At 47.1% G+C, this 16,387-nt stretch overlaps 1 protein-coding gene across 4 annotated transcripts in view; it reads right to left on the bottom strand.

Annotated features, from left to right (window-relative positions):
- LOC106572709 (fibronectin type III and SPRY domain containing 1-like) overlaps nt 1–16,387 on the bottom strand; it is a 98,971-nt gene that overhangs the window by 75,405 nt on the left and 7,179 nt on the right. The window contains exon 2 of one of the 4 annotated variants that reach the window (XM_045694114.1): nt 9,692–9,928. The exons of the other annotated variants lie outside the window; for them this stretch is intronic. Coding sequence (XP_045550070.1) covers nt 9,692–9,730 — 39 coding nt within the window. The 5' untranslated portion in view covers nt 9,731–9,928. The remainder of the gene's footprint in view (nt 1–9,691; nt 9,929–16,387) is intronic. 4 annotated transcript variants of the gene reach the window in all.

The following is a 16,387-nucleotide window of genomic DNA, read 5'->3' as shown; positions in this document are numbered from 1 at the left end:
CTGTTATGTTCAGCTCATAGTGTCTCCTGTTACTGTCCTCTCTTCCACTGACATACTGTTATGTTCAGCTCATAGTGTCTCCTGTTACTGTCCTCTCTTCCACTGACATACTGTTATGTTCAGCTCATAGTGTCTCCTGTTACTGTCCTCTCTTCCACTGACTGTTATGTTCAGCTCATAGTGTCCCCTGTTACTGTCCTCTCTTCCACTAACATACTGTTATGTTCAGCTCATAGTGTCCCCTGTTACTGTCCTCTCTTCCACTGACATACTGTTATGTTCAGCTCAGTGTCTCCTGTTACTGTCCTCTCTTCCACTGACATACTGTTATGTTCAGCTCATAGTGTCTCCTGCTACTGTCCTCTCTTCCACTGTCATACTGTTATGTTCAGCTCATAGTGTCTCCTGCTACTGTCCTCTCTTCCACTGACATACTGTTATGTTCAGCTCATAGTGTCTCCTGTTACTGTCCTCTCTTCCACTGACTGTTATGTTCAGCTCATAGTGTCTCCTGTTACTGTCCTCTCTTCCACTGACATACTGTTCAGCTCATAGTGTCTCCTGTTACTGTCCTCTCTTCCACTGACATACTGTTATGTTCAGCTCATAGTGTCTCCTGTTACTGTCCTCTCTTCCACTGACATACTGTTATGTTCAGCTCATAGTGTCTCCTGTTACTGTCCTCTCTTCCACTGGCATACTGTTATGTTCAGCTCATAGTGTCTCCTGTTACTGTCCTCTCTTCCACTGACATACTGTTATGTTCAGCTCATAGTGTCTCCTGTTACTGTCCTCTCTTCCACTGACATACTGTTATGTTCAGCTCATAGTGTCTCCTGCTACTGTCCTCTCTTCCACTGACATACTGTTATGTTCAGCTCATAGTGTCTCCTGTTACTGTCCTCTCTTCCACTGACATACTGTTATGTTCAGCTCATAGTGTCTCCTGTTACTGTCCTCTCTTCCACTGACAACTGTTATGTTCAGCTCATAGTGTCTCCTGTTACTGTCCTCTCTTCCACTGACATACTGTTATGTTCAGCTCATAGTGTCTCCTGCTACTGTCCTCTCTTCCACTGACTGTTATGTTCAGCTCATAGTGTCTCCTGTTACTGTCCTCTCTTCCACTGACATACTGTTATGTTCAGCTCATAGTGTCTCCTGTTACTGTCCTCTCTTCCACTGACTGTTATGTTCAGCTCATAGTGTCTCCTGTTACTGTCCTCTCTTCCACTGACTGTTATGTTCAGCTCATAGTGTCTCCTGTTACTGTCCTCTCTTCCACTGACATACTGTTATGTTCAGCTCATAGTGTCTCCTGCTACTGTCCTCTCTTCCACTGACTGTTATGTTCAGCTCATAGTGTCTCCTGCTACTGTCCTCTCTTCCACTGACTGTTATGTTCAGCTCATAGTGTCTCCTGTTACTGTCCTCTCTTCCACTGACATACTGTTATGTTCAGCTCATAGTGTCCCCTGTTACTGTCCTCTCTTCCACTGACTGTTATGTTCAGCTCATAGTGTCTCCTGTTACTGTCCTCTCTTCCACTGACATACTGTTATGTTCAGCTCATAGTGTCTCCTGTTACTGTCCTCTCTTCCACTGTCATACTGTTATGTTCAGCTCATAGTGTCTCCTGTTACTGTCCTCTCTTCCACTGACATACTGTTATGTTCAGCTCATAGTGTCTCCTGCTACTGTCCTCTCTTCCACTGACTGTTATGTTCAGCTCATAGTGTCTCCTGTTACTGTCCTCTCTTCCACTGACTGTTATGTTCAGCTCATAGTGTCTCCTGCTACTGTCCTCTCTTCCACTGACATACTGTTATGTTCAGCTCATAGTGTCTCCTGCTACTGTCCTCTCTTCCACTGACATACTGTTATGTTCAGCTCATAGTGTCTCCTGTTACTGTCCTCTCTTCCACTGACATACTGTTATGTTCAGCTCATAGTGTCTCCTGTTACTGTCCTCTCTTCCACTGACATACTGTTATGTTCAGCTCATAGTGTCTCCTGTTACTGTCCTCTCTTCCACTGACATACTGTTATGTTCAGCTCATAGTGTCTCCTGTTACTGTCCTCTCTTCCACTGACCTGTTATGTTCAGCTCATAGTGTCTCCTGTTACTGTCCTCTCTTCCACTGACATACTGTTATGTTCAGCTCATAGTGTCTCCTGTTACTGTCCTCTCTTCCACTGGCATATGTTATGTTCAGCTCATAGTGTCTCCTGCTACTGTCCTCTCTTCCACTGACATCTGTTATGTTCAGCTCATAGTGTCTCCTGCTACTGTCCTCTCTTCCACTGACATCTGTTATGTTCAGCTCATAGTGTCTCCTGCTACTGTCCTCTCTTCCACTGACTGTTATGTTCAGCTCATAGTGTCTCCTGCTACTGTCCTCTCTTCCACTGGCTGTTATGTTCAGCTCATAGTGTCTCCTGCTACTGTCCTCTCTTCCACTTACTGAAATCTACTGAACAGTTGCCATCACCTGCTCCAGAGTTCATGTCAACACATGGAAACAAGAAGGACTACGACACCAGTTATGGTTCTGTCTTCTTTATGACCCCACACCTGTCATCGCATCAGTGTACAGTCGTGGCCAAAAGTTTTGAGAATGACACAAATATTACATTTTCACAAAGTCTGCTGCCTCAGTTTGTATGATGGCAATTTGCATGTACTCCAGAATGTTATGACGAATGATCAGATGAATTGCAATTAATTGCAAAGTCCCTCTTTGCCATGCAAATGAACTGAATCCCCCCAAAAACATTTCCGCTGCATTTCAGCCCTGCCACAAAAGGACCAGCTGACATCATGTCAGTGATTCTCTCGTTAACACAGGTGTGAGTGTTGACGAGGACAAGGCTGGAGATCACTCTGTCATGCTGATTGAGTTCGAATAACAGACTGGAAGCTTCAAAAGGAGGGTGGTGCTTGGAATCATTGTTCTTCCTCTGTCAACCATGGTTACCTGCAAGGAAACACGTGCCGTCATTATTGCTTTGCACAAAAAGGGCTTCACAGGCAAGGATGTTGCTGCCAGTAAGATTGCACCTAAATCAACCATTTATCTGATCATAAAGAACTTCAAGGAGAGCGGTTCAATTGTTGTGAGGCAGGCTTCAGGGCGCCCAAGAAAGTCCAGCAAGTACCAGGACCGTCTCCTAAAGTTGATTCAGCTGCAGGATCGGGGCACCACCAGTACAGAGCTTGCTCAGAAATGGCAGCAGGCAGGTGTGAGTGCATCTGCACGCACAGTGAGGCAAAGACTTTTGGAGGATGGCCTGGTGTCAAGAAGGGCAAAAGAAGCCACTTCTCTCCAGGAAAAACATCAGGGACAGACTGATATTCTGCAAAAGGTACAGGGATTGGACTGCTGAGGAATGGGGTAAAGTCATTTTCTAGGATGAATCCCCTTTCCGATTGTTTGGGGCATCCGGAAAAAAGCTTGTCCGGAGAAGACAAGGTGAGCGCTACCATCAGTCCTGTGTCATGCCAACAGTAAAGCATCCTGAGACCATTCATGTGTGGGTTGCCTCTCAGCCAAGGAGTTGGCTCACATTTTGCAGTTTGGTGACAACAATGCCTTTTCCACATGATGGAGCACCTCGGGTTGCTTCTCAGCCAAGGGAGTGGGCTCACTCACAATTTTGCAGTTTGGTGACGAACAATACCTTTTCCAGCATGATGGAGCACCTTGCCATAATGCAAAAGTGATAACTAAGTGGCTCGGGGAACAAAGCATCGATATTTTGGGTCCATGGCCAGGAAACTCCCCAGACGTTAATCCCATTGAGAACTTGTGGTCAATCCTCAAGAGGCGGGTGGACAAACAAAAACCCACAAATTCTGACAAACTCCAAGCATCGATTATGCAAGAATGGGCTGCCATCAGTCAGGATGTGGCCCAGAAGTTAATTGACAGCATGCCAGGGCGGATTGCAGAGGTCTTGAAAAAGAAGGGTCAACACTGCAAATATTGACTCTTTGCATCAACTTCATGTAATTGTCAATAAAAGCCTTTGACACTTATGAAATGCTTGTAATTATACTTCAGTATTCCATAGTAACATCTGACAAAAATATCTAAAGACACTGAAGCAGCAAACTTTGTGGAAATGAATATTTGTGCCATTCTCAAAACTTTTGGCCACGACCGTACAGATGGGCTATGTACAGGTGCAGTGATCTGTGAGCTGCTCTGACAGCTGGTGCTTAAAGCTAGTGAGGGAGATATGAGTCTCCAGCTTCAGAGATTTTTGCAGTTCATTCCAGTCATTGGCAGCAGAGAACTCGAAGGAGAGACAGCCAAACTAGGAATTGGCTTTGGGGGTGACCAGTGAGATATACCTGCTGGAGCGCGTGCTACGGGTGGGTGCTGCTATGGTGACCAGTGAGCTGAGATAAGGCGGGGCTTTACCTAGCAAAGAATTATAGATGACCTGGAGCCAGTGGGTTTGGCGACGAATATGTAGCGAGGACCAACCAACGAGAGCATACAGGTCACAGTGGTGGGTAGTATATGGGGCTTTGGTGACAAAACGGATGGCACTGTGATAGCAAATTGGATGCAGTCTGAGTATAGTGTTGGAGGCTATTTTGTAAATGACATCGCCGAAGTCAAGGATCGGTAGGATAGTCAGTTTTACGAGGGTATGTTTGTCAGCATGAGTGAAGGAGGCTTTGTTGCGAAATTAGGAAGCTGATTCTTGTAATGCTTGTAATTATACTTCAGTATTCCATAGTGACATCTGACAAAAATATCTAAAGACACTGAAGCAGCAAACTTTGTGGAAATATTTCATTTAATATTTGTGTCATTCTCAAAACTTTTGGCCACGACTATACACTGTCAATATTGCCTACCTGAAAGAACTTAGGGGTCTAAATGAACACCATCAAAATGTTCATTTGAATTTCATTGTGGTCATTGTGACGCATCATAATATTATGGGCGTCAGGAAACATAATTCTCTGAAAAACATAAACCTTTAGGGCTATATTATGTATATATATATATTCATTACATTCTAGCATGTTAGCTAATATGGTTAATGCATCATGCATGTTAATGGAGAATAGAATAAACAGAACAGAATAATATAAAATAACCCATTGACTCAGGTCCGTTTCCATCATGTCCAACCACAATAATATCAGATATCCACTGTACAATAAGGCTTCTCAACAACATCATCAGATATCCACTGTACAATAAGGCTTCTCAACAACAACATCTGATATCCACTGTAGAATAAGGCTTCTCAACAACAACATCTGATATCCACTGTACAATAAGGCTTCTCAACAATAATATCAGATATCCACTGTACAATAAGGCTTCTCAACAACAATATCAGATATCCACTGTACAATAAGGCTTCTCAACAATAACATCAGATATCCACTGTACAATAAGGCTTCTCAACAATAAGGGGTGTGGCCTGAGTCCTGCCCTGATCTCATTTGGCCCAACCCACAGTCCATGTTCAGCCTATAGACCCAGCCCACAGTCCATGTTCAGCCTATAGACCCAGCCCACAGTCCATGTTCAGCCTATAGACCCAGCCCACAGTCCATGTTCAGCCTATAGACCCAGCCCACAGTCCATGTTCAGCCTATAGACCCAGTCCACAGTCCATGTTCAGCCTATAGACCCAGCCCACAGTCCATGTTCAGCCTATAGACCCAGCCCACAGTCCATGTTCAGCCTATAGACCCAGCCCACAGTCCATGTTCAGCCTATAGACCCAGTCCACAGTCCATGTCCAGCCTATAGACCCAGTCCACAGTCCATGTCCAGCCTATAGACCCAGTCCACAGTCCATGTCCAGCCTATAGACCCAGTCCACAGTCCATGTCCAGCCTATAGACCCAGTCCACAGTCCGGCCCAGTCCACAGTCCATGTCCAGCCTATAGACCCAGTCCACAGTCCATGTCTAGCCTATAGACCCAGTCCACAGTCCATGTCCAGCCTATAGACGGTATAAGATAACCACACACATACCAATGTGTACTACATGTTAATTACTGATGAAGGCTAGTCATTGAGGGCCATTTGGGAAGTGTAATCTCCAGCCAAAATGTTTGGCCATTTTGTGTCTGTATGTTATGTCATGTGAGAGTTCCCGGTGGGACCGAGCGAGTGAGCGAGCGACTGAGCAACATGATTAGGCAGATTTGAGGATTATGATTCACTTCTATTTAAAACTTCTGCACGACACTAGGGACAGAGTATTACTATATATGATTATACATAACCCTACCGGGGTCGTTCCATAACCCTACCGGGGTCGTTCCATAACCCTACCGGGGTCGTTCCATAACCCTACCGGGTCGTTACATAACCCTACCGGGTCGTTATATAACCCTATCGGGGTCGTTCCATAACCCTACCGGGGTCGTTCCATAACCCTACCGGGGTCGTTCCATAACCCTACCGGGGTCGTTCCATAACCCTACCGGGTCGTTCCATAACCCTACCGGGGTCGTTCCATAACCCTACCGGGGTCGTTCCATAACCCTACCGGGTCGTTCCATAACCCTACCGGGGTCGTTACATAACCCTACCGGGGTCGTTACATAACCCTACCGGGGTCGTTCCATAACCCTACCGGGGTCGTTCCATAACCCTGCCGGGTCGTTACATAACACTACCGGGTCGTTCCATAACCCTACCGGGTCGTTCCATAACCCTACCGGGTCGTTCCATAACCCTACCGGGGTCGTTCCATAACCCTACCGGGGTCGTTCCATAACCCTGCCGGGTCGTTACATAACACTACCGGGTCGTTACATAACACTACCGGGTCGTTCCATAACCCTACCGGGTCGTTCCATAACCCTACCGGGGTCGTTCCATAACCCTACCGGGGTCGTTCCATAACCCTACCGGGGTCATTCCATAACCCTATCGGGTCGTTCCATAACCCTACCGGGGTCGTTCCATAACCCTACCGGGGTCGTTCCATAACCCTACCGGGGTCGTTCCATAACCCTACCGGGTCGTTCCATAACCCTATTGGGTCGTTCCATAACCCTACCGGGGTCGTTCCATAACCCTACCGGGTCGTTATATAACCCTACCGGGTCGTTATATAACCCTACCGGGTCGTTCTATAACCCTACCGGGTCGTTCCAGAACTCTACGACCAGGTCGTTCCAGAACCCTACCGGGTCATTATATAACCCTACCGGGTCATTCCATAACCCTATTGGGTCGTTCCCTAACCCTACCGGGTCATTCCCTAACCCTACCGGGTTGTTCCCTAACCCTACCGGGTCGTTCCATAACTCTACCGGGTCGTTCCATAACCCTATTGGGTCGTTCCAGAACCCTACCGGTCATTCCAGAACCCTACCGGGTCATTCCATAACCCTACTGGGTCGTTCCATGACCCTACTGGGTCGTTCCAGAACCCTACCGGGTCGTTCTATAACCCTACTGGGTCGTTCTATAACCCTACTGGGTCGTTCCACCTCAAAAAGCAAAAGAAAGCACTGACACCCACCATCTCAGATTATTCTGTAATCGGTTCTGTAGTTAATAAAAGATACGAGTAGCATTCCTTAAACATTATTTTGTTGAAATATAATTTGATCTCTGAGAAATTACGCAAATTGATTGCACCCAGATTGACAATTTTAATTGATAGGATTCAGATAATATTCAATATTAGTACCCAACATCTGATTCGGACCAAACCTTTTCCTACCAATGAGAATCCAAAGAAATGGTCAAAAGCCACCTACGGACCCCCCCACTCCAATCCCACCCCACCCCACACTCCAATCCCACCCCACACTCCAATCCCACCCCACCCCACTCCAATCCCACCCCACTCCAATCCCACCCCACCCCACTCCAATCCCACCCCACCCCACACTCAAATCCCACCCCACTCCAATCCCACCCCACCCCACACCAATCCCACCCCACACTCCCACCCCACCCCTCACACCAATCCCACCCCACTCCTCACACCAATCCCACCCCACACCAATCCCACCTCACACCAATCTCCATCCCCACACCAATCCCACCCCACACCAATCCCACCCCACACTCCAATCCCACCCCACACTCCAATCCCACCTCACACCAATCCCACCCTACACCAATCTCACCCCACTCCAATCCCATCCCACACCAATCCCATCCCACACCAATCCCATCCCACACCAATCCCACCCCACACTCCAATCCCATCCCACACTCCAATCCCACCCCACACTCCAATCCCACCTCACACCAATCCCACCCCACACTCCAATCCCACCCCACACTCCAATCCCACCCCACACTCCAATCCCACCCCACACTCCAATCCCACCTCACACCAATCCCACCCCACACTCCAATCCCACCCCACACTCCAATCCCACCCCACACTCCAATTCCACCTCACACCAATCCCACCCCACACTCCAATCCCACCCCACACCAATCCCACCCCGCACCAATCCCACCTCACACCAATCCCATCCCACACCAATCCCACCTCACACCAATCCCACCCCACACTCCAATCCCACCCCACACTCCAATCCCACCTCACACCAATCCCACCTCACACCAATCCCACCCCACACCAATCCCATCCCACCCCACACCAATCCCATCCCACACCAATCCCACCTCACACCAATCCCACACCTGAGTATACAGTATCAGTTCTCTATATTTGACAACTAGTATGGAGCTGTGGCTTGGAGTATTGCTTCTCCATACTACAGAGCCTTCAGAAAGTATTCATACCCCTTCACTTATTCCACATTTTGTTGTGTTACAGCCTCAATTCAATTGACTCTAAACACAATACCCCATAATGACAAAGTGAAAACATGTTTTTATAAATTTTTGCAAATGCATTGAAAATGAAACAGAAATATCGAATTTACATAAGTATTCACACCCGAGTCAATACTTTGTAGAAGCACCTTTGGCGGAGATTACAGCTGTGAGTCTTTCTGGGTATGTCTCTAAGATATTTCCACACCTGGATTGTGCAATATTTGCCCATTATTCTTTTCAAAATTCTTCAAGCTCTGTCAAATTGTCTAGCAATTATCAACAACCAATCATTTTCAGGGCTTGCTATAGATTTTCAAGTAGATATAAGTTAAAACTGTAACTCGGCCACTCAGAAACATTCACTGTCTTCTTGGTAAGCAACGCCAGTGTAGATTTGGCCTTGTGTTTTAGATATTGCTGAAAATGAGAATGTGTTCTCAGTCAATTTACCTGGTAAAATAAGGGTAAAATAAAAATAAAAAGCAAAGCAGTGCGACACAAACAACATGGAATAAACAAACATACAGTCAATAAGACAATATAAAAAGGCTATATACAGTGTGTGCAAATGAGGTAGGATATGGGAGGTAAGGCAATAAATAGGTCATGGTGGCAAAGTAATTACAATGTAGCAATTAAAGACTGGAGTGATAGATGTGCAGAAGATGAGTGTTCAAGTAGAGATACTGGGGTGCAAAGGAGAAAAAGAAAATAAAATATGGGGACGAGGTAGTTGGATGGGCTATTTACAGTTGTGGCCAAAGGTTTTGAGAATGACACAAATATTAATTTTCAAAGTATGCTGCCTCAGTTTGTATGATGGCAATTTGCATATACTCCAGAATGTTATGAAGAGTGATCAGATGAATTACAAATAATTGCAAAGTACCTCTTTGTCATGCAAATAAACTGAATCCCCCAAAAACATTTCCACTGCATTTCAGCCCTGCCACAAAAGGACCAGCTGACATCATGTCAGTGATCTTCTCGTTAACACAGGTGTGAGTGTTGACGAGGACAAGGCTGGAGATCACTCTGTCATGCGGATTGAGTTCGAATAACAGACTGGAAGCTTCAAAAGGAGGGCGGTGCTTGGAATCGTTCTTCCTCTGTCAACCATGGTTACCTGCAAGGAAACACGTGCCGTCATCATTGCTTTGCACAAAAAGGACTTCACAGGCAAGTATGTTGCTGCCAGTAAGATTGCACCTAAATCAACCATTTATCGGATCATCAAGAACTTCAAGGAGAGCGGTTCAATTGATGTGAAGAAGGCTTCGGGGCGCCCAAGAAGGTCCAGCAAACGCCAGGACCGTCTCCTAAAATTGATACACGCTGCACCGGGAAGATAGAATAGCACACTCCGGTAAGACGAGGGGGGGCGGTCTGTGCATATTTGTAAACAACAGCTGGTGCACGAAATCTAAGGAAGTCTCTAGATTTTGCTCGCTTGAAGTAGAGTATATTGTGATAAATTGCAGGCCACACTACTTGCCTAGAGAGTTTTCAGCTATACTTTTCGTGGCTGTTCATTTACCACCACAGACGGATGCTAAGACTGCACTCAGTCAGCTGTATAAGGAAATAAGCAAACAGGAAACCACTCACCCAGAGGCGGCGCTCCTAGTGGCCGGAGACTTTAATGCAGGGAAACTTAAATCAGTTCTACCAAATCTCTATCAACATGTTAAATGTGCAACCAGAGGGAAGACAATTCTAGATCACCTGTACTCCACACACAGAGACGTGTACAAAGCTCTCCCTTGCCCTCCATTTGGTAAATCAGACCACAACTCTATCCTCCTGATTCCTGCTTACAAGCAAAAAGTCAGGCAGGAAGCACCAGTGACTCGGTCTATAAAAAAAGTGGTCTGATGAAGCAGATGCTAAACTACAGGACTGTTTTGCTATCACAGACTGGAACATGTTCTGGGATTCTTCCGATGGCATTGAGGAGTACACCACATCAGTCACTGGCTTCATCAATAAGTGCAGAGGACATCGTCCCCACAGTGACTGTATGTACATACCCCAACCAGAAGCCATGGATTACAGGCTAAGATTGAAACATACTATACCGGCTCCGACGCTCGTCTTATGTGGCAGGGCTTGCAAACTATTACAGACTACAAAGGGAAGCACAGCTGCGAGCTGCCCAGTGACACGAGCCTATCAGACGAGCTAAATCACTTCTATGCTCGCTTTGAGGCAAGTAACACTGAGGCATGAATGAGAGCATTAGCTGTTCCGGAAGACTGTGTGATCACTCTCTCCGCAGCCGAGGTGAGTAAGACCTTTAAACAGGTCAACATACACAAGGCTGCGGGGCCAGACGGATTACCAGGACGTGTGCTCCGGGCATGTGCTGACCAGGTGTCGTCACTGACATTTTCAACATGTCCTTGATTGAGTCTGTAATACCAACATGTTTCAAAAAGACCACCATAGTCCCTGTGCCCAAGAACACAAAGGCAACCTGCCTAAATGACTACAGACCCGTACCACTCACGTCCGTAGCCATGAAGTGCTTTGAAAGGTTGGTAATAGCTCACATCAACACCATTATCCCAGAAACTGTAGACCCTCTCTATTGCACTCCACACTGCCCTTCCCCACCTGGACAAAAGGAACACTTATGTGAGAATACTATTCATTGACTACAGCTCAGCGTTCAACACCATAATAACCTCAAAGCTCATCACTAAGCTAAGGATCCTGGGTCTAAACACCTCCCTCTGCAACTGGATCCTGGACTTCCTGACGGGCCGCCACCCAGGTGGTGAGGGTAGGTAGCAACACATCTGCCACGCTGATCCTCAACACTGGAGCTCCCCAGGGGTGTGTGCTCAGTCCCCTCCTGTACTCCCTGTTCACCCACGACTCCAAAACCATCATTAAGTTTGCAGACGACACAACAGTGGTAGGCCTGATCACCGACAACGACGAGACAGCCTATAGGGAGGAAGTTAGAGACCTGGCCGGGTGGTGCCAGAATAAAAACCTATCCTTCAACGTAACCAAGACTAAGGAGATGATTGTGGGCTACAGGAAAAGGAGGACCGAGCACGCAACCATTCTCATCGACGGGGCTGTAGTGGAGCAGGTTGAGAGCTTCAAGTTCCTTGGTGTCCACATCAACAACAAACTAGAATGGTCCAAACACACCAAGACAGTTGTGAAGAGGGCACGACAAAGCCTATTCCCCCTCAGGAAACTAAAAAGATTTGGCATGGGTCCTCAGATCCTCAAATGGTTCTACAGCTGCAACATCGAGAGCATCCTGACTGGCTGCATCACTGCCTGGTACGGCAACTGCTCGGCCTCTGACCGCAAGGCACTACAGAGGGTAATGTATACGGCCCAGTACATCACCAGGGCTAAGCTGCCTGCCATCCAGGACCTCTACACCAGGCGGTGTCAGAGGAAGGCCCTAAAAATTGTCAAAGACCCCAGCCACCCCAGTCATAGACTGTTCTCTCTACTACCGCATGGCAAGCGGTACCGGAGTGCCAAGTCTAGGACAAAAAGGCTTCACAACAGTTTTTACCCCCAAGCCATAAAACTCCTGAACAGGTAATCAAATGGCTACCCAGACTATTTGCATTGTGTGCCCCCCTCAACCCCTCTTTTTACGCTGTGTCTACTCTCTGTTTATCATATATGCATAGTCACTTTAACTATACATTCATGTACATACTACCTCAATTGGGCCGACCAACCAGTGCTCCCGCACGGTGGCTAACCGGGCTATCTGCATTGTGTCCCGCCGCCCACCACCCGCCAACCCCTCTTTTACGCTGCTGCTACTCTCTGTTCATCATATAAGTCACTTTAACCATATCTACATGTACTAAACACCTCAATCAGCCTGACTAACCGGTGTCTGTATGTAGCCTCGCTACTTTTATAGCCTCGTTACTATATATAGCCTGTCTTTTTACTGTTGTTTTGTTTCTTTACCTACCTATTGTTCACCTAATATCTTTTTTGCACTATTGGTTAGAGCCTGTAAGTAAGCATTTCACTGTAAGGTCTACACCTGTTGTATTCAGTGCACGTGACAAATAAACTTTGATTTGATTTGATTTAAAACAAACTTAGGGAGGAGGCTTCTAATGTTAACATGCATGAAACCAAGGCTTTTATGGTTACAGAAGTCAACAAATGAGAGCACCTGGGGAGTGGGAGTGGAGCTAGGCACTGCAGGGCCTGGGTTAACCTCCACATCACCAGAGGAACAGAGGAGGAGTAGGATAAGGGTACGGCTAAAGGCTATAAGAACTGGTTTTCTAGTGCGTTCGGAACAGAGTAAAAGGAGCAGGTTTCTGGGCACGGTAGAATAGATTCAAGGCATAGTGTACAGACAAAGGTATGGTAGGATGTGAATACAGTGGAGGTAAACCTATGCATTTGTAACTATGTAGGTTCCGTCCCTCTCTTCGCCCCAACCCGGGCTCGAACCAGGGACCCTTGCACACATCAACAACTGACACCCCACCAAGCATCGTTACCCATCGCAAGGGGAACGCAAGGGGAACAACTACTCCAAGTCTCAGAGCGAGTGACGTCACCGATTGAAACGCTATTAGCGCGCACCACCGCTAACTAACTAGCCATTTCACATCGGTTACACATTGATTGACGATGAGAGAGAGATAGTCTCTAGAAACATCATTTAAACCAGGTGAGGTCACCGCATGTGTGGGAGGTGGAACTAAAGGGTTAGCTAAGGCGTATTGTGCAGGGCTAGAGGCGCTACAGTGAAATAAGGCAATAATCACTAACCAAAACAGCAATGGACAAAGCATATTAACATTAAGGAGAGGCATGCTTAGCCGAGTGATCATAAGGGTCCAGTGAGTAGTGAGTGATCATAGTGAGTAGCTCGGCGGGCTGGATACACGGCGATTCAGACAGCTAGCGGGCCGGGGATAGCGGGCCGGGGTTAGCAAGCTGGCAGTAGGGCCTTAGAGGGACGTCGCGACAGTAGAAGTCTGTTGTAGCCCCCTCGTGCTGTTACGTCGGCAGACCAGTCGTGACGGATCTGCAGGGCTCGGATTGGTATAAGGGTCCAGGCAAATTAGACAAAATCTGTGTAGTGGCCAAAGAATTTCAGCTAACAGTCTGATATGCTCTAGACACCTAGCGGGCCGCGGCTAGCAGATGGGCATTCAGGGGACGTTGCGATGGAAGAGCCAGTTGAAAAAACCCTCGTGCGGATTATGTCGGTAGTCCAGTCGTGAAGGATCGGCGGGGTTCCGTGTTGGCAGTAAAAGGTGTCCAGGCCAATTGGCAAAATAACCCTGTATCCCTTTTAAATATATCTTGTCCTTCTGAAAGGTGAATTCACCTTGGGTTGGGTTTAATGGTAATGGGTTGGGATTAATGGTAATGGGTTGGGATTAATGGTAATGGATTGGGATTAATGGTAATGGGTTTAATGGTAATGGGTTTAATGGTAATGGGTTTAATGGTAATGGGTTGGGTTTAATGGTAATGGTATTGGGTTGTGTTTAATGGTATTGTGCTGGGTTTAATAGTAATGGGTTGGGTTGGGTTTAATGGTAATGGTATTGGTATTGGGTTGGGTTTAATGGTATTGGGTTGGGTTTAATGGTAATGGGTTGGGTTTAATAGTAATGGTATTGGGTTGGGTTTAATGGTAATGGGATTAATGGTATTGGGTTGGGTTTAATGGTATTGGGATTAATGGTATTGGGTTGGGTTTAATGGTATTGGGGGGGGGGTCTTTTGATAACAACCAATAATTATTCTTCATGTTTTACTCATTGGTAGGAAGAAGTTTGGTCCAAATCTGATGTTTGATACTATATTGAATATTATCTGAATCCTATAAATAAAAATGGCCGAAATCAAATAAAAATGTCAACAAAATAATGTTTCAGGAATGCCAATTTGAACCGTCTTTAACTACAGGGACGATTTGAGAACAATCTGAGATGGTGAGTGTCATGGCTGAAATGACCTGGAACTAATATGTTTTCTGATCTCTGACCTCTACACCCAGCTAGATCTGACCTCTACACCCAGCTAGATCTGACCTCTACACCAAGCTAGATCTGACCTCTACGCCCAGCTAGATCTGACCTCTACGCCCAGCTAGATCTGACCTCTACACCCAGCTAGATCTGACCTCTACACCAAGCTAGATCTGACCTCTACACCAAGCTAGATCTGACCTCTACGCCCAGCTAGATCTGACCTCTACACCCAGCTAGATCTGACCTCTACACCCAGCTAGATCTGACCTCTACACCCAGCTAGATCTGACCTCTACACCCAGCTAGATCTGACCTCTACACCCAGCTAGATCTGACCTCTACACCCAGCTAGATCTGACCTCTACGCCTAGCTAGATCTGACCTCTACACCCATCTGACCTCTACGCCCAGCTAGATCGGACCTCTACACCCAGCTAGATCTGACCTCTACACCCAGCTAGATCTGACCTCTACGCCTAGCTAGATCTGACCTCTACACCCATCTGACCTCTACGCCCAGCTAGATCTGACCTCTACACCCATCTGACCTCTACACCCAGCTAGATCTGACCTCTACACCCAGCTAGATCTGACCTCTACACCCAGCTAGATCTGACCTCTACACCCAGCTAGATCTGACCTCTACGCCCAGCTAGATCGGACCTCTACGCCTAGCTAGATCTGACCTCTACACCCAGCTAGATCTGACCTCTACACCTAGCTAGATCTGACCTCTACACCCAGCTAGATCTGACCTCTACACCCAGCTAGATCTGACCTCTACACCCAGCTAGATCTGACCTCTACACCTAGCTAGATCTGACCTCTACACCCATCTGACCTCTACGCCCAGCTAGATCTGACCTCTACGCCCAGCTAGATCTGACCTCTACACCCAGCTAGATCTGACCTCTACGCCCAGCTAGATCTGACCTCTACACCCAGCTAGATCTGACCTCTACACCCAGCTAGATCTGACCTCTACACCCAGCTAGATCTGACCTCTACACCCAGCTAGATCTGACCTCTACACCCAGCTAGATCTGACCTCTACACCCATCTGACCTCTACGCCTAGCTAGATCTGACCTCTACACCCAGCTAGATCTGATCTCTACACCCAGCTAGATCTGACCTCTACACCCATCTGACCTCTACGCCTAGCTAGATCTGACCTCTACACCCAGCTAGATCTGACCTCTACACCTAGCTAGATCTGACCTCTACACCCAGCTAGATCTGACCTCTACACCCAGCTAGATCTGACCTCTACACCCAGCTAGATCTGACCTCTACACCCAGCTAGATCTGACCTCTACACCCAGCTAGATCTGACCTCCCCCATCTGACCTCTACGCCCAGCTAGATCTGACCTCTACACCCAGCTAGATCTGACCTCTACGCCCAGCTAGATCTGACCTCTACACCCAGCTAGATCTGACCTCTACGCCCATCTGACCTCTACGCCCAGCTAGATCTGACCTCTACGCCCAGCTAGATCTGACCTCTACGCCTAGCTAGATCTGACCTCTACACCCAGCTAGATCTGACCTCTACGCCCATCTGACCTCTACGCCCAGCTAG

The sequence above is a fragment of the Salmo salar genome, chromosome ssa01 (assembly GCF_905237065.1).
Source record: "Salmo salar chromosome ssa01, Ssal_v3.1, whole genome shotgun sequence".
Taxonomy (NCBI): domain Eukaryota; kingdom Metazoa; phylum Chordata; class Actinopteri; order Salmoniformes; family Salmonidae; genus Salmo; species Salmo salar.
Note: the sequence above shows the minus strand (reverse complement) of the source record. Positions and strands in the feature narration are given on the sequence as shown.